This window comes from Salminus brasiliensis, chromosome 4 (assembly GCF_030463535.1).
Source record: "Salminus brasiliensis chromosome 4, fSalBra1.hap2, whole genome shotgun sequence".
NCBI lineage: Eukaryota > Metazoa > Chordata > Actinopteri > Characiformes > Bryconidae > Salminus > Salminus brasiliensis.
In genome coordinates, this window is record NC_132881.1 from 43,036,072 (window position 1) to 43,056,343 (window position 20,272).

The 20,272-nt window shown below is 40.9% G+C and overlaps 1 protein-coding gene across 1 annotated transcript in view; it reads right to left on the reverse strand.

The window, feature by feature from the left end:
• The window catches only part of rnf150a (ring finger protein 150a), a 51,233-nt gene extending 31,314 nt beyond the window's left edge, over nucleotides 1-19,919 (reverse strand). Inside the window, exon 1 of the mRNA XM_072678525.1 lies at nucleotides 19,249-19,919. Within this exon, the coding sequence (XP_072534626.1) occupies nucleotides 19,249-19,705 (457 nt within the window). The 5' untranslated portion in view covers nucleotides 19,706-19,919. The remainder of the gene's footprint in view (nucleotides 1-19,248) is intronic.
• Nucleotides 19,920-20,272: the final 353 nt, after the last annotated feature.

Below are 20,272 nucleotides of genomic sequence, written 5' to 3' on the forward strand. Positions count from 1 at the left end.
AGTGCAAACAGCAGCCTCCGTTAAGCCTAGCTTTTGTCTGCATTTCAGTCCTTGTTTTCTATTACACGCCATTCAGTATCAGCTTTTAAACCTATCTACGTATGAAGACACATCTACAGCAAACACATTTCATACACAGCAGCCCTCGATTCAAAATCCGGTCCTGTGTTTCCAAACCACGGGCACTTAAACAGGCAATAAAAGTGTAATTGCTTTGCCACTGTGTCACAGCAACTAACTACTTAAGCCTGAAACAGCTGGCTCTATTTTGCATTGACGCTTCAGCCAACCACCAAAATATGATTTACGCTGGATTATGTCAGAGCATTATGAAGCATGACAGCATCAACTAAGTCTTTCGGCACAAAATTGGCTAAAGCACTGCGCTGTACAAGTCTACAGCCTATGCAAAACAGAGGTGACTGAATCTGCACCCTAGGCAATGTAGTACTCAGCTCCCAGGGGACTGCAAGATGAACATCCCAGGAGTGCAACGACTGCAAAGCTGCAAAAACTCTGATGCAAAAAAAATGCTTCACCTTTTGCTCCATGGCAGCTAAAAATAGGCCCGCTCTATTTCAGTGCCTCGACTCCAACGCAGCGGCAAGTCCTGACAGGCCTGTCGCCCTGACTCTGCCTCAGCGCATCAATCAGAGCTCTCTCATTCAGCCTCTTCAGCAGGCCGTGCCGATCTGGACCGCTTCCAGATCAGAGGCAGACACGGAGGAGTCCCCCGAGAGAGACGCGTAAGCACTTCCGACAGCCTTCCATGAGCGGAATCCGAACTCTCACTAGGGGAAGCTTCAAATGGCTCCAAATAGGGAGAAATCGATAACACCGGGGAGACACCCGTGAGGATTTGGAACGCAGCCACAACTGAGAACAGTAGGGTGCTAGAGAGTCCACTATGGGGCAGCCACAGTTCTCCTGGACTGTCTACATGAAACCTTCTGTTGTAAAGGCCAGAGCACACTGACCTAACAAACACCGCCATGACCACGCTGGCAGGTGTTCGGAGTCTTGAATTAATGAACGCCTCACTGTGAAATGGCATAGATTAGGCAGCAATGTGAATCAGGGAGAATAAGCTTTAGCCTTTAGCACAGGAGGCAGCAGCTTTGCCCTCTACTTAGCAGACTGGTGGCCTGAGTAAACAGTCAGAACTATACCTGCCAACACCACATTCAACTAGAATCTAATGCCACAGATGTACAATGTACACGGTCATATCAGAAGATTATGACCACCACTGGTTTGGAATGAACTCAGCCCATTAGATCAGCTCCACTCACCATACAGGAGCGCGGTCTATAATTCCAGACTGTGGTCCATCTGTTTCTCTGCAAACCCGGTTAGCCTCCTTTCACCCTGTTCTTCCACGGTCAGGACCCCATAGGACCACCACAGTGCATGCACGAGTATTTAAACCCCTCAGCGTCACGGCGGGACTGAGAACAGTCCACCAACCAGAAATATCCAGCCAGCAGCGTCCTGTGGCCAGCATCCTGTGACCACTGATGATGGACTAGAGGATGACCAACACAAACTGTGCAGCAGCAGATGAGCTTCTGTCTCTAACTTTACATCTACAAGCTGGACCAACTTGGTTGAAGTGTCTAATAGAGTGGACGGTGAGTGGACACAGGGTTTAAACACTCCAGCAGCACTGATCCACTCAGTTTTCAATGGTGAAACAGGAGATCAAAATCATTTTACTGAAGCGTGTTATTAATTCTTTCATTTTAATAAATGCTCATTTGTTCTTATATGAGGCCTACTCATATGCTTTGACCCCATGACTGTCAGAGAAGGACATTGAGGAGATGGATGAAGAGCTGTTACCCTGGCAATATTCTACTTGTAGATGGACACAAGAATCAGGTGCTAGGCTGGAAGCTGGGGATTCACAGCAGGGAATTAAACAGGAATGCACCAATGGCCAGTCTCATCATGCTGTATTTTTTATATTTTACATTTTTAATGTTTAGCAGACACTCTTCTCCAGAGCAGCTCCAGACAGCGCCATCTAGTGTTCTGGAGGTGATAATGTAGGTTTGAAATGATTCGTAGCATTTTTATCATTGTAGCGAGTAACGATGCAGCACATAAACAATGTAATAGAGTATTAAACTCACCCAAAATATGCAGTGAAGTGAAAGTGGAAGTAGGAGAAAAGAATAATACTCCAGTAGATAAATATACAGTATTTTAGTACAGTAGTGAAGTAGTCCTTCCTAGACTAGGATCCAAAAGATCCCTCTAATCTTAGACACTACTAAATACAGAAGTCAGTAAGGCTATCACAATACTTAGCACTACACTTCGTCCAAGCGCTCTCGGAAAAGGAGGGTCTTCAGTTGATGTTTGAAGACAGCGAGGGGGACACCCAGGGAAAGTTCGTCCCACCACTTTGGTGCCAGGACAGAAAAAAAGCCTGGACGCTTGTCTTCTGTGGATCTTAAAGGATGGTGGGTCAAGCCGAGTCGTACTTGAAGCTCAAAGGGCTCTGGGTACAGATCGAAGTTTTGACCACTGCCACCACAGCTGGTCCATTCTTGGCTTTGTAGGCCAGGGTCAGGGTTTTGAATCTGATGCGGGCAGCAGCTACAGGAAGCCAGTGAAGGGAATGCAGCAGAGGAGCTACATGGCTGAACTTAGAAACTTCTTTATGTAATGTTCCCTCTCTTAGGATGAGCAATTATCTGACAGCAGCGCTGAGAGACCAGTGTACAAGGGACGCACTGCAACTAGTGGAAACCAAAGCAGTGGAGTATTTGAAGGCCAACAAAATGTGGACTGCTATACTACACTTTAACATGAAGGTGCTACAAAGGGTTAGAAGAACTGTGAGTTTGTAGAACCTTTAAATTGGTAAAGAACATTTACACTGTCTTCTTTAACCCTTTAATAATTGATCTCTAATTTAACACTGTTTTCTACCCAAGGTGGAAGGCCAATGACCCGATCCCAGTTCTTATGAACTTCCCCCAAAACTAGGAGGGTGAAGACTAGCACATCTCCTCAGCCACCGCCAGCATCGGAGGAAAGCGTGGCTCCCCAGCTCTGACACAACAGCTAACAGATGCCTGTGCTGATCGACATCACACTTGGAGTGATGTGTGGAGGAAGTGCCATCAACCCACCAATGAGAGAGGAAGACCAATTGTGCTCTCTCTGACTCTGGCTGCTGATGGCAATGACCCAGTATGGCCCGGAACTCAAACCAGCAACAAACCACTAAATCATAGTGACAGTAGCTTCGTCCACTGGACCACTCAAATCTTCGTCCACTTCTCGAACCCTTCTTCACATATATCTATTTTACAGAAACGGATCTTTATGAAACCAAAAAAAGCGTAGCACAGCAAAACCTCCAACCATTGGTCAAAAACCACTTTACTGAGCTACGGAAGTTATGTGCATAGATGAGGTATAGACCTGATTTTCAAAACTTCCAAACTACACTATTTGGACAAAAGTATTGGGACACCTGCTCACTTACTGTTAATACTATAAGTCTATCCTGCTTTTGTTGGAGTAATTCTCCACTGTCCAGGAAAGACACTGCTGTGAGGATTTGACTGCATTATGCAACATTAGTGCCAAAATGAGGTCAGGATGTTGGATGATCACCACCACTCTTCATGATCCTCAAGCTCCTTAACTCATCCCAAAAGAATTGGATGCCGCACCATCCATCATTCCAGAGAACACAGTTCTTCCACTGCTCCAAAGCTCAATGCTGGGGGGCTTCATACCCCTCTATCCCATGCCTGGGGTTAGACATGGTGCCAATAGGTTTATGTTTATCTACTTCAGAGAGTCTGCTCTATTCTACATCTGTGTCAGCTGCAATGGGTGCAACTTAAAGTAGCTGAATGCATTCATTAAAAAGAGGTGTCCACAAACATTTGGACATTCAGTGTATTTCAAAGGCATGAAACAGTAAATGGTGACAACAACCTAAGACTGAGTGTGCCTTGTGTTTAGGAAGTCTGCAAAAGTCACTTTGCAAAGCTGCTTTGGCCCACGCTTGTCTTGGCGTTAATGCATTAGGGTCGTATAGCCTAAGCCTTAAGCCCAGCGCTACCCTTCACTCTTTAGAAACACCATAGCTGCCTACTAATCTCCTGGACATCCTGGACATCCATGACAGACGAGGACAAAAAGGACAAAACAGTCAGAAAAGACATAATAATAAGAAACATAAGAGTAGTTCCCATTAGGGAACTTACAGCAGGGAAGTTTTGACTTCTGCTCGAGTCTTTGGCAAGAACCACTGAAACAAGCAACCACACACCCATGCTTTAGCTTGGCTCATAGCTGGAGCTGCAGAGAATGCTGCAAACCGAAGCTCATATACTGTTCCTGTGCATCTGTGCTGTTTGTAGAGGTGTTTCCAGGAAGGTGGAACTCTCCAGTGGCCTCCAATACTACGCTGTTCATTTGCTGGGTTGCTATGTGCTTGCTTAAAGGAACAGCGGCAGCAGTGACATGGAGGGCACTCTAATCTAGAGGCCTCCACTTCTAAGCCATCTCACCCTGATACCCACCTGAGGCCTAAAGGTACTCCAGCGTTTTTAGTTCCTGGTGCGAATCCCAGGTACGACTTTCCAAAACCCACGGTTCGTCATTGCCTTGCTTTTCTAAGAACAGGCCCAGAATAGCGGACGGATATCTGGGTGAGCAGTCGATATTTGGAGGCCAGTTACTCTGCTTAACGCTGAGCTGTGGGTTCAGCTGCCGGCTATAAGGCGCTGCTGAGGCCAGGATTATCAGGTCTCTCACTGACCACTGTGAAACACAAGCCTGTATTAGTGCTTTGTCAATGACCCTGTGAATGGACGGCAGTCGCCAGACACGGAGCCCAGTGCCAGCATTGACTGCTTTGGTTTGTGTGTTCAGTATGCACCACTGTTCAAAAGTTTGGAATCAACTGTATGTATATCTTATACAATCTAATTCACAACAATGGGGATTATTTAATGCTTCCTTGAGGGACCTTAATAATTGAGGTGAGGGGTGTAGTATTCATGCAGAGAGGTCACGATTCGGTCTGACGCCAATCAGCTTCGACTAACAGCATCATATTAGAAACAACATCTCAAACAAACAGTTTTATATAAATAAAATAATAACTTTTGAGAGAGACTGTGCTCAAGACCCGTTTTGAGTCTGCCTATGTAGCTGGTTCGGCCACAACATTAGTTCCACCTGCCTAATATTGAGCAGATCTGACCATCCGAAGCATGGACTCCACAAGACCTCTGAAGGTGTCCTGTGGTATCTGGCACCAAAACGTTAGCAGGAGAGCCTCCATGGATCACATCAGTGAGCCTTAGGTGCCCATGACCCTGTCCTTTCTTTGGCCACTTTTGGTAGGTACTGACCACCATGATGTTTAATGTTGGAGATTAAACAAACCCAGTTGTCTGGCCATCAGAGTTTGGGTCTTGTCAAAGTGTCTCAGATTCTTATGGTTGCCCATTTTTACCACATTTTAAATGAACTGACTCTTCACCTGCTGTGTAATATGTCCACCTCTTGAGAGATACCACTGAGATGATCAGTGTTTTTCACTTTACTGATGCCTCAGCAGTGCTAATGTCGATGTGTATGTCATATTTCTTATAAAACATGAACGTCACCTAAGTTCTTTACACTGTGTAAACTTCCATAATGAACAGACCACTCAAAATGTTGCAAGATGTCTTTTAGGTAAAGTCACAACATGTATTTTTATTACAAAAACAGTAGCACCCCCCCACATAAAGATGCATTTGGGTTGAATTTGTTTAGCAGATATTCATCCCCAATTAAACTTGCAGGACTTCTCAGTGATTAAACTCTCACACATCTGAAAGGCAATAAACTTACTGCAGAAAAATTAATTTCATATATTTTGACAATTCAAATATATTGCATATAGATATTGCATATAGATATTGCAAAAATGGGAATATAAAATTAAGGTTTTTACCTACAGCTGCCACTGTAATCACCCCTTTTTTACTTGTCTGACCGACTTTCTTTTTCCTCCTTATCCCAGTGTCCCAAGTTCTACCATCCAGAACAAGTAAATTGTGGTATAAGCACTACTACAGAAAGTAAGGATAGTAAAACATCACTGCACTGCTTAAAAGTTGCTCTGAAAGTTGATGAGAATTTGTATTTCTTATATTAAATAAAAATAACAATATTTGTATTTAATATAATTATATTAATTAATGTTATAATATATGTTCATAGAGTTGTGTAGCCTGACTCGCCACCTCAACACTTAAGACATGATAAATGACTGGGCCTAATAAAAGATCGTAATTCAATGTGCCTGAGAGTAACACTGAGCTGAAATCCAGGGGGAGTCTTCGTGCCAATCCCAGCTCTACTCCTAGATGAGTAGTGAGTAGGTGTTGACCTGGGATTTCACCTGGCCCTCCATGCAGGATTTTCCTCAGCCATTACAATGCCTTCCTGTTCCTTCTGAACAGAACCATGTGCTGATATTGATTATCAGTAGGCTCATAAATATGAGTGCTGATGGGCCTCCTACATGTGCACACAGCAGGCTGAGTGTTCTCAAACAGACTGGCCCTGTGTGCTTTGTTACAGGTGGCCCTCAGTAAAGACACTCCTGTGAACGTTCTGGCGTTCTTCCAGCCCCTTGTGAAAACACCACAGTTGCTTTGCTTTGCTGGTCCGTTTCAATCCTCTTCTATCATTCCCTGTTACTATCAATCGTCTGTGCGTCTGACAAAGCCTCTTCACATCTTCTTCTTTTCTTGCCTCTCCCTTTTTTCTCTCCGTCCATCTGTCCGCTCCTCTTAGGCGGTGCCGTCTGAATCGTGACTGGAGGTAGGCCAGCTGTGGCACAAATAGCAGCAGACTCCTGAGCTTTTTCAGCTCCAGTTCTGGGACCCGCCTAGGTGGATATAGCGTGTGTGTGTGTGTATGTGTGTGCAGAGGTGGCAAGTAAGGAAGTACAAATATTTTGTCACCTTATTTAAGTAGAAATTTTGGTTATCTATACTTTACTGGAGTCATTATTTTTCAGCAGAGAACTGGAGTGAAACGTCCCGACTAAGCCCCACATTTACATTCCAATAAAGCTTATTGATCACACGCCTCTGAAGTTTGACTTTTTGCAGCTTTACAAAACTTCTAGACAACGACTCCTCATATTTTCCCTCCATGAAGCTCATGTTAATGCTCAGTAGAGCACAGAGACGCTCCTTTAATAGAGCTGATATTACTGAAATGCTTAATTTTCAATGGGCAGATCTGCAGCTGAAACAGGAGCCTAGTGCAGCCCAACATTTTTCAACATCAACATTTTAATAGAGCATTCTCCTCATTATGGCTTTTAGAGAAATGTGGTTTTGGGGAGGGGAGGGGGGGTAGTGCACTATAGACCCCTGTGGTGTGGCCTAAGCTTTCGGCCTGTTCCCACTCATTACGTAGGACTCCCCTTGTGACCTGATGCCTCCATGCCTACATCCTCCAAAATGCCTGGAGCACCTTTAGATTCTCCTCCCCCTAAACAAGCCTGGAGGAAAACACTAACTGCCAATTCTGTGACAGTCTGTGACAGTCTGTGACATCAGCCAACCTGGACACCTGGACTTGCCAGCACTGTGCTGAGTGATGAGGCAGGAGAGGGAGGGGGGGTGTTCTCTGAGACTGAGAATATAGGGCAAACATTCAGACAGCTGCAGCAGCTGCACCCAAAAAAGGCCAGAAAATCTGAAGGAGCAAGGCGTTTTCTTTCTGGTTCCTGGAGATAAGGCCAGATTTAGACTTAAGCCGCGGTCTCACTGGGTTTTTGTTGGGAAAAAAAAATTCAATGCCCATTTTACAAGGTGATGCGAAATACAAAAACCCAGTGCGACCACAGCATTAGAAAAATCTAACTCATCTCAAACTCTAATCTAACTCAATATTCTTAAAAAATATAGATACCCGCACATTGTCTCTCCTATCTGCAAAATGGTAACTTCACAGGAGAAGCTAAGGAAAGTCTTAACTTTGTTGTAAGTAGAGGGTAACAAGGTTTTATTTAGGCGCTATTTCTATTGGTCCCTTGTTATAAAAAGATATAATGTGAGATAATGTAAAGGGCAGTTTAAAGGGACAAAGTCAAAAACAACAAAAATGGAGATATAAGGTTTTGTTCCAACAGTGACAATAATCTATTTATAGGCTAAAGCAGACATATGTTATGTTATTGTATATAAGTAGCATAGGTACAAAAAGGGACATATATACATATAGGTACTCGGACAGAAATTGTGGAACTTTCTGAGCTCAACAATTCTACAAATCTATTTTATATAAAGAAAAATCTCTTTTTGGGACACCACATCTATTACAATTAAATTATTACAATTAAATTTATTACAGTTTATGAAAATAAATTAATTATGAAAAAGTCAAAAACAGCAAAAATGGAGATTTAATGTCCTGTTCCAACAGCTACAATAATCTATATATAGGCTATAGCAGACAAAATGTGTGTATATATAAGTAGCATAGGTATATATACACATATAGGTACTCGGGCAGACATCGTGGAACTTTCTGAGCTCAACAATTCTACAAATCTATTTTATATAAAGAAAAATCTCTTTTTGGGACACCACATATATTACAATTAAATGATTACAATTAAATAATTACAATTATTTACATTCTAAAAAAAAATAAATAAATAAAAATAAATAAATAAATAAATAAATACTCTACTGGCTCCTCAATGCTTAGACCCCGATGATTGCTACTTGCAATGGATTTTAAAGACAGACGCTCAAATTTCATGACTCTACAACAGCCCATAGAAATCAATGTGTTTTACATCAGTGTCAGATGAAAGCTAAATATTAGCTGCTCGACCTTGTTGCTGACAATTCTCATTTCCACAAGTTTAGCCTCTTATGCAGTGTTAGAGAGCTACTGAAGACACACAAGAAAATGAAAACTTTGGGAGGGTCATTTGCTGCAACTCTCTCCTGGCTGGCCTTCCTATGCATACAATCAGACTCGTGCAACTGATCCAGAATGCTGTGGCAAGGCTGGTCATCACTGCTCCTCCTCTCCTCAGCCATCTCACTCCTCTGCTGCATTCTCCTCACGGGCTTCCTGTAACTGCCTTCAAAACCCGGACGCTGGCCTACAAAGCCAAAAATGGTAGGCATGCATGTTATGCTGTACTGCTGCTGTTTTGGGGAGAGGAGGGAACTCCCCTCACAACTTGATGCTGGAAGTTGACTGCCTCCTTCCCTACATGAAAAAAAACCCCCTATGAATCCTATATGATTCATGTGAGAGGCATATTCATGAATTTATATGGATGTAATGCAAAAGGGATATTACATGTAATATATAATTGTGGTCACTCAAAAGCCTTGTATCTCCAAAATGTCAACTTTACAGGAGAAGGACAAAACCTGCTTAACGTTCAATGGAAGTCAATGTAAAAATATTCGACTCATTTGTGTCATTCGGGAGCATTTCTATTGGTCGGTTCATCATGAAATTCGGACATGTGTAAAAACAACTGCCATATATATATATATATATATATATATATACACACACACATATATATAGATACATACATACACACACACACACACACATACACATATATATGGATATATATATATATATATATATATAAATAATATACTATTATACATAGTTACATCCATTAAACACATCCTGACATTGTAGAAAATCAAATGTGTGTGTGTGTGTGTGTTCAGCTCTGTCAGAACTGTCTCTCTCCTCACCTACTCATAACATGCCAAACAGGCCCCCCTATTAGCCCCAATACGTACAAGGCCTTTAGTGTCCCATTGCAGAAAGGTGTCTGCGGAGTACTGCACTGCTCACAATGAGCTCAGCACACACCACCCATGTAGGGTTTCACTTCTGTACAGCCTGTGGCCTGCCTGCATATTTCATAGAGCAATCAGTGATTTCAGGTAAAGAGAAAACACCTTTGGAAACTGTGTGTTCTTCTACATTAAGCTCAGGATCGTCAGCGAACACAAAGCGACACATCAGGAACTGCATCAACACAAACACGTTAGCTCTAGTGGAGGGGGTGGAAACTGACAATGACAGAAATTAGGAGACGAGAGAAGTGCGAGAGAGATGGAAAGAGGAAGGAGCTCACCCTTTATGCCCCCTTGCTTGTCTCTACAGAGAACGCAGTGACCTTTTGGTACATGGTACACACTACTAGGGTGAACATGGTCATTTCATTCATTTCACAAGCGCACCGCCACCAGAAGACCTCTAGCTGTAAGCCGCTGGATTTGCATGCTATTATGGGAACTGTAGTGCTTTAGGAGTATTGCTATGGTAACTGTAGTCTTACCATGGCAGGACTCAAAAGGGGAACCAACCTTCTCTGGTTGACACCAGATAGCCCACCAAATAACAGAACAACTCCTGTTGCTCAGTCATGTAGATTTCTCCTCTTCACACATCTGGGGAATTTGACCCTTCCTCTCTAGAGCTCTAGAGCTTGTTCAGTTCCTCGTCATTTCAAGATCTGACTACTGCCAACTCCCTCCAGGCTGGCCTTTCTAAGCATACCATCAGGCTCCTGCCCATTGATCCAGAATGCGGTGGCAAGGCTTGTCATCAATGTTCCTTCAAAGTCTGCTGGGTTCTCTTCACCGGCTTCCTGTAGCTGGCCTCAAAACCCTGACGCCTGCCTACAAGGCCAAAAATGGTCCAGCACCTCCCTATTGATGGCAAAGGTCCAAAGCTGATCTGTACCAAGAATACAGATCGGATTGACCCACCATCCATCAAAATGTACGAAAGACAAGCATCTAGATTTACACTAAGATGGTAGAATGAACTTCTCCTGGGTTCTCCAGAAGCCAGATCCATCAGGGAAGTGGCAGACAAGGAGGGCAGCAAGTGGCGTATTCCTACTAGAGACGGCTCCCTTTAGAGTTTCCCAATCAGGAGTTCCCGGATTGTAAGTTCCAAAACGATGCTGGGACCCGGTATCACTATAATTTCAGCAGAGAATTGAGCTGGCTGAATCTGACTGACTGTATACACCACATGAGAAGGAAGGAGGCAGTAAGGCCTGCCTGACTCCGTCTCTATGATTTCTTGCTTAGTCATGAGAAAAAGTTGAAATTAACCCCAGACTAACATCATCCAGATGTTCCTGCACTGATAAAATGGTGCAGAACACGACACACAATCTGTTTTGGGTTACCATATGGGCAGGACTGCTGTGCACTATATTTACGTAATGTATAAACGGTCATTTTTCCAGACTTCTGCATAATTTAAACGCCCTTCAGAGCGGGATGGATTTGGATTGAAATGCTCTGCTCTTGAGAAGTGTACCAAGTCACATTTGTTCACAGTGGTGGTGAATGGAACCCTGGGCGTCTGAAGCTTATGATGCCTCTAAAAGCCACATCACAGAAAATTACCACATTACCAAACTCTGGACGCCTGAGACATGGTCTGGTCTGAAATGTCAATTCTGAACTCTATCCGTTGTGGAGAGGTACACAGAAGGTGCTGTAATCCTAGGCCATGCTGCCTGCCATCAGCAGCCGGAGCCAGAGAGAGCACAATAGGCCTTGCTCTATCGGGGTGGGTAGATGGCTTTGTCTCGCTCCCCACATCATTTCAGTGTGATGCTAGCTGTCTGCTAGCTAATACATCAGAGCTCAGTACCCGGCCCTTTCTTCCAAGTGCGCTGGTTGCCCGGTGACGCTTGACGGTGACGTGATAGGGGGCGAGTACTAATGAGCGGGTTTTCTAATCGGCTATTTAAAGAACAAAATAAATAAATGAATGGCTTTTTCAGGTTTTCCACTACAAGTATTGTTTTGTAATGTAGACACAGCGCCCCCTGGTTACAAAACACCACTACAATCCAAACCCAATCTGAACGGCTGTATTTACATCTCAACCTTTTTTTTTTTTTTTATGCCAGTAAATCAGGTTGGTGTCTTCAATTGGTATTTCTCCCAAGCTTGTCCACTCTAGGAAGGACACTGTCCAGAACAAGCCTATAACTCAGACAGTGTATAATAGTTCAAGCAAAGCTGGTTCATCTCATAGCGTCTTCATTTTTCCATTCAGCAAAAACTGTGAAAACCTGTGTGAAACAGAAGCAGGGACAACTACAAAAGCTGTAACCGCAACTGCAAAACGATCATGTTAACAAGGTGCTGTGGTTTTCGAAAAGGCCCTCGCTTGCAGAAACAGAGCTCGTGAACATGGCTGTGTCAGCAGATGGGGACGACCGTCTAAATAACACTGTCTTCGAAGATGGCAGATAAAGTTACAAACATGTCGACTGGGGAAAGCGGCTAAATATAACAGTTATATAAACCAAAATTATTGCTGGTTTGGAATTTTTATTCAAAAAATTTAAAATCTCAATGTCTACAATACAATACGTGTAGTGGAAACCTGAAAATGACTTATTTTATGGTATATTATGACTTACTTTATTCTAAAAGAATGATAAACTGCACCACAGCACTGAAATTTTACATAGTCTTTTCATGATTATATTTAGTTTTTTTTTTCTTTTCATTTTAACTTGATTATGTAGCTTTTTGATGCATATTTACAGAAATGAAACTGGTGACTGTCCAAGTCCAGTGTTTGTTAGCAACATTAGCCTAGCATCTCCAGTTCTAAACTGAAAAAGCATCAATCTGATGTCCAACCTGTTGTGGCCGATTATCTACATTTGGCTTAAGTGATCAATCAGAAAAAAATATTTATTATTATTTTTTTGTGTGTGGACAAAAGCTTTGGATTACTAAAAGTACTTTAGCGTTCAGGCATTTTGCAGTGGTGTCTGAAACCTAGTGCCAAATTGTCATGTCCTGCTGCAGCGTCAGCCCCCCATCCAGGCACTAGACCACCTGAGAAGTAGGGATGATGTTGGAATCGTCTGGCTACAATATGATGATATTTTATCGTATGGTGATACATTTTGTTATCGTGATAACAATATGCTTATCTAGGAGTCTGTTAGTGCTTAATAAACACTGATCAGCTGCAGGTTTCATTACCAACAGTGTAATTAGACTGGGTTAATTAGATGAAGAGCAGCAGATGTTGAGTATAAATCACATCTGTCGCTACTGATGTTTTTAGTCTGTGATTACATTAAATATTAAATATCGTGATATAGTATTTTTACCATATCGCCCAGCCCTACACTAAATTCAGATTCTGAACTACTGCAGGTCCCTTTTCTTGCCACCAAAACAGCTCTAACCCGCCGAGACATGAGATGTGTTCAGAACTGTGCCCTATTCACTGTCCCCTACATGTGAAAATCCAGATCACTACATAGGGCACTATTATAGGGAACGGCTTCGGACATATTGTGATGTGCGCGAGCTCACTGCTGTGCGACAGCAGACTGCGTCACATAAACAGTCTGAACATCAGCCTTCCTCAGAAAAGCTACTCGCAAATCTTCAAACCAAACAACGCAATGAATTATGGGTATTCCACGTCTGTTCAGTGTACGGTGTTTTTATACACTGTATATCACGGGGCACTGGGGGACTGTTATAGTGCACTGAAAATTTGGCACTAGGTTTCAGACACCACTGCAAAATGCCTGAACGCCAAAATACTTTTAGTAATCCAAAGCTTTTGTCCACACACAAAAAAATTATAATAAATACATTTTCTGATTGATCACTTAAGCCAGATGTAAATAATCAGCCACAACAGGTTGGACATTCAGTTAACAAACACTGGGCTTGGACAGTCACCAGTTTCATTTCTGTAAATACTTGTTTGGGTTTTTACTTATTTGCTTCAAAAATGCATCAAAAAGCTACATAATCAAGTTAAAATGGAAAAAAATATATAATAATAAATAGACATTATGTAAAAAGTCAGCGTTGTGGGGCAGTTTATCGTTCTTTTAGAATAAAGTAAGTCATAATATACCACAAAAAGTCATTTTCTTTTTTTTTATATAATTGTTTTATATAATTTTTTGAATATAAAAAATTATAAAATCATAAATAGACATTATGTAAAATTTCAGCGCTGAGGTGCAGTTTATTGTTGTTCTCATAGACTAATTTAAGTCATACCAGGTTCTGATCCACATTGATTTGTCTGGATGCATTCTGAGAGGATTCGAGAGACAGTTTTGGGTGTTTAGTGCAAAGTAGTGCACTACATAGTGAATAGGGCACAAAGCTATGAACTCCACAAGACCTCTGAAGGTGTTTCTTTGGTATCTGATACCAAGAAGTTAATAGCAGATCCTTTAAGTCCTGTAAGTTGTGAGGTGGAACCTCCATAAGCATCAATGAGACTTGGGAAACCATGACCCTGCCGCCGGTTTATCGGTTATCCTTTCTCTGAGCACTTTTGGTAGGTATTGGCCACTGCATACCAGGAACACCTCAAAAGACCTGCCTGATGTTTTGGAGGAGATGTTCTGTCCCAGACGTCTAGCCATCACAGTTTGGTCATTTTAAAATGGCTCAGATTCTACTGTTTAACTGATCATCTTTAAGATCGGACTGATCACTTGCTCACCTGCGTCAGACCAGCTGCCACCTACCAGTCTGACCAGCAGGCCCCCCAACCCACCACCCACCCAGACCAGCGGCACACCCTCCTACCACCGCTACCTGTTTAATGACCATGTTAAAACCTAAATGGACTCGTAACTATCTACCACTATTAACTACCTACACCATGATTAATATATTATGATGATGATGATCAGAGCAGTTCAACAGTATAGATGATTAGGTAACTTTTATCAATCAATAAATAGTTCTGATAAGAGGAGGACGGGTCGTGTCGGGTCCCCCTTGTGAGTCTTGGTTCCTCCCAAGGTTTCTTCCTCCAGCTCTGAGGGAGTTTCTCCTTGCCACTGTTGTCGTTGGCTGCTCACTGGGGGTCTTGGATCCTTCATGTCTTCTTACATTATTTCTTTCTGTCTCTGTCTTTTACTAATTTCTAATTGTACATAAAGCTGCTTTGTGATGACAACAGTTGTAAAAGTTGCTATACAAATAAATCTGACTTGACTTGCTGCCTAATAAGTAGATCCCACCCCTTGACAGATGAAGCCACTGTAGATGCAGATAATCAATGCAATTCAAAGTTGCCTTCTCTGTTGTATCAGATTGGATTGAACTCGAATTAGGAATGAACTCATTTGGAGGTTTAAGGAGACAAATTAAATGTGCTTATCCATTCAGAAGGCCAACACAAATCCTGAACCCCAAAAACAGGTAGTGAACACGCCCGAGCTTAAAAGCCTCGTCCTGACGCCTCAGGATCATTCAGAGTTCCTTAAGGGTAAAGACAAGGTCACATAAGGACTTTCCAGTCTACCCCCTCAATCACTTACACAACGCAACCATTCAATCTTCTGAAGGTAGCCATGTTGTAACTGCTGGCCGCCACGAAACAATAACAACACGCCACAGAGTAAAAACAGGCCTGGCTTCAGATCCTGGCCTCAGCGACGTCCTGGTGAATGTGGTTATGTCAGAGCAAAGCCAAGTTAAGCTTGGCTCCTCGCATTAAAGCCAAACATGCCACCAAAAAAAGGTCCTGGGTTTATCCCTACACAGGCAGTATGCTCAGATCCAGACTGAACGTCGCCCTGCAGGGTTCAGCTGCTAATCAGAGTTAATTAAGCACAGTCTAATTCCTTCCACTCAATAAAGCAACAGACTCATTTAGGTAGAATGAGAAACTGCTCTGGAAACCTGAGCGCACACTACATGACATTATCCCGGCTTTACTGCTGCCGGACAGATTTCAGAATGGCAGTGAACTCATTAGGACAGTGTTGCCTGTTTTTATAAGGCCGGTGGGGGTCCAGGCTTTTGTCCACACCCCTGACGACAAAAAACAAAAACAAAATATATATATTATATATATATAAAAAACAACACAGCTGACTCGACCGGTCAAGCAATACCATTTATTAGTCAAGACTTTAAAGGAACAGTTCAGCAAAGGTCTAATTTACCTGACTGATCACTTGACCTAGAAGCAGGTAATCAGCCATGACATGCAGGACATCAGCTGTATGCTTCTTTAGTTTAGAACTGGAGATGCTAGGCTAATGTTGCTAACAAACACTGGACTTAGAGTGTCACCAATTTCTGTAAATACATGAGCAATTAGTTTTTTTATTTGCTGCTAAATCGAGTTAAAAAAACAGGACAAATAGACTATATGTAAAAAAATATGTAAAACTTGCTGCAGTTTATTGTTGATCCTATAAACTAAATAAAGTCACATCATGTTCTGAACCAGAGCAAAGAAATGTAACATCAGGATGCTTTTTGAGACGGGTTTGAGAGACAGTTCTGTTTTTAAAGAAATGAGATTGGTGACTTTCTAACTCCAGTGTTTGTTAGCAATGTTAATAAACATACTAAAAGACTTGCCTCACCCTGGACATTATCAGTGTGACCTATCAGAGAACTAAACTCCGCAAAATCGCACAAAAACACTGGGCTCATTTTACTGTGACAGTATTTAATTTCATTTTTATATTTTAAATATCTGTTTTTGTATAGACTGTGCAATATAATCAGGGCAATATCGTTCTTTAAATAACTCAGAGCATGTGCAATACCTCAGAGCTACTTTACCAGTATTTTCTGTAATAAAATCAGTCTTATTCTTTACATTTGTAAAATATAATTTGTGTAGAGTATAGAACACTTTCTTATAATTTTACTTTTTGTTTATATGGACATAATTTTTTAACCTTTAAAAACTATATATTTTATACATTTATATATATATATATATACATATATATATATATATATATATATATATATATATATATATATATATATTACTTATCTTTTTATTTATTTTTTGTATTATATATTATAGAACACTTTCTTATACTTTTACTTTTTGTTTATATGGACAATTTTTTAACCTTTAAAAACTATATATTTTTTATATATATATATATATTAATTTAATATATTATTTAAATATTATATATATATTTAAAACTAAAGAAGCAAACTTTAGATATCAAACATGCTTTTACTGATCGTCTGCATCTGGGGTCAGTGATCAGTTATGTTCATTAGATTTTTTGCCAACTGTTCCTTTAATGAGTTGAATTAGTAGTGCAAATGGCTAAATGCAATAAAACAAAATGTTCCCACAATCCTTTGCAGATACACTGAGCACAGATATGATGCAATCCCACTTGTCTTCTGTGATACAGATAGCAATACCACAATCTTGAGTATTGACTGATACTGATAAAAACTCCCGAAATGTAAAATCCGCTGTTTTTAATGGACTTCAGATGAGCATGTAAAAGTACCCCACAATATCCTACAGAAAGAAACACATCTGTGAGTGTGAGAGGTGTCTAGACTAGTTACAGATTCCTTTCTGATTCATAATTCTTCTGATATCCCATCAAGCATCTTCTGCTGATAACAGTCTAATACCCATTCCCATCCTTCCCAACACGACATCCTCAACTGGGCACTATACCGACCATCTGCTGACCATCTGCTGACCATCACTTCAATCAAGAGTGGGTTATATTGCAAAAAAACGTAATGTCAAGACACTTTAAGGCATTTTCAGAGTCCCTATTTAGCATCTGTAACCAAAACTGGAACAGACACAACAACAGAGCCTAATTTAAAAAGCATCCTATAATTTACAGCCACACAGGATTAAACTAATCAAAATGGGAATTAAACAACTGGCAAAAATAAGGTAATGGAATCAGACAATGTCAGGACAGACTTCAGTCCAATCTGCTCTCTGTTACTGTGCGGTTTATAAAATTGTTATATTATACAGTTGTTGATAAATATTGATCTAAATTAATATAAGATTAATCTAGATTGGTCTTTTTCATATTCATGCAGTTTACTTTTAAAAATAAAGGTGCTAGAAAAAGGTTCATTGAGCTTTATCATGGAAGAACCACTTTAAGCAATAGCCTAATAATAATAATGTAGTATTATTTAATAAATAAAGTAATGTATTGTTATTCTTTTATTAATTATTATCAGTATAATAATAATAATAATAATAATAATAATAGTGATACTATAATGCATGAGTTGTTGTGGTTATAATAATAATAATAATAATAATAATATAATAATAACTTATTAATAATAATAATAACTTAATAATAAGTTATTATTTTATTAATTATTATCAGTATAATAATAATAATAATAATAATAATAGTGATACTATAATGCATGAGTTGTTGTGGTTATAATAATAATATAATAATAATAATAAGAAGAATAATAACTAATAATAATAATAACTATAATAATAATAATAATTATTATTATTATTATAGTATGTCAATACAGGAGTATAATTCAAAGTGCTTTATAAGAAATAAAGGAAATACAGAAACAAAAATAAATAAATGTAATAATTAAAAGTCCAACATTTTGATAAATTAACATAATTTAAAAGTAGATTAAAAATAGAAATAAAATGAGTTTAGAGTAAATAATAAATGAAATAATAGATGAGTCTCTTCTGTTTTTATACAAATGTGTGTGAGTGAAGAACCTTTTAAAGGTCTAAAGAACATCACATCATATAAATTTCCTAATTTAAAGGTTCTTCACACTCCTATTACACACAGGTTCTTCTATAGCATCACTCAAAGAACCATTTGTAGCACCTTTAATTTGAAGTGCATTGATAATACTGAGGATTATACTGAGGTATACTTTTTTTAACATGTTGATGATATTTCAGTTATATGTTAGAAGAGCTCTGAACTTCATAAACAAAAAACAAAAAAAGATATAAAAATATGTGTATATTGTTACAGCCCTGCTCTAAACACAGGTATATATTGATGTTATAGACTCACTGAAGCACAGAAACACCTGTAGGACTGCCTTAAAGGGTTAATTAACCACATATCCAATGTACACAATCCCCCAGGTATCTCTAAATGAACTTTTTTGGTGTTCTGTACTTTTACACTGGAGCTACTGAAGCTTTTGAAGCCATTATCTGTTCGGTGACACAGACGTCTATTACATTAGGCTCAAACTCCAGCTCAAAACTAAGGAAGCAAACTTCAGAGACCAAATATGACCATCAGACTTTGGACAGCAAACAAAAAGGAAGAAACTGAGCACATGTCATGTTGAGTGTGAAGGCCACCTTTAAAGGGTTGCCAGAAGCAGCACTAATCCCTACCTTGGTGAGGCATGGTAATCGTCTCGTTGGAGTTACTCGACCCCACGTTGAAGATGACAACAGCGGAGGCGTTGAGGCTCGCTGCGAGCCGGATCTTCTCCCTGTACGTGCAGTTCCCTCGGGCTATGAGCGCTATCCAGGGGCTGTGGTGGTCTCGGTTGATGGGGAACCTGGTGCTGCTGTCGCAGGCCTGCCTGTCGTGCCCAGCCGCGGGCAGCAGCACGGTGCCCCGGGCCTCCCGTTTAGGTGACTGCTCTCCGTACCGCCCGCATTCAGTCTTCTCCGTCCGCAGCTCCGAGGTCACCGGGTCCACGTACGTGATGTTGACGAAGGCCGTGTACCACTCTTCCTTCTCGGCCACGGTGAAGTCCAGGCACAGCAGGTGCACGAAGCAGAAGGACAGCAGCCACGTCGACAGAGCCAGGCTGCGGCACGCTTTCACCAGCGACACGGCCATGGTGCTCTAGCCGGCGACGGTCGACCGTTGCCCGGCTTGCCAAGTCAGCTTGCCCGCCCTGCTGCCTGGAGCGCGGTGGACGGAAAAGCTTCACTTCCAGCGACTGATTCACTGAACTGGCTTTGGAGTAAGCACCAGAACTACTCCTAACTTTAAACCAGTAAAGTAAGAAGAATCGCACTATCCTCAGCTGCTCATCACACTGCTCTCTCGACCCGCTGTGTTATTGTGGCTCAGCTGCTGGCGATGCGAATCGCTCGGCTCTTTTGAACCAAATCTTTTCAATGAATCAGTGGAACCGACTCACTGGTGCTTATTCTGGCATTCAGACGAGATTCATGTGCACCATATCTGTAATTTATATATATATAATATATTTTATATTACTTTTATATATATATTATATTATAAATTATTATATTATATAGATAATATCTTGAGGCCACAAAATAATATATTTAGCTCATGAGATAATATATTTGCATATCTTACCATACAGAAACAGCCTGTGTCCTAACAGGACTGCGAAGCCCCTAAGAGGACAAGGTGATTGTTTCAAGGTAATGT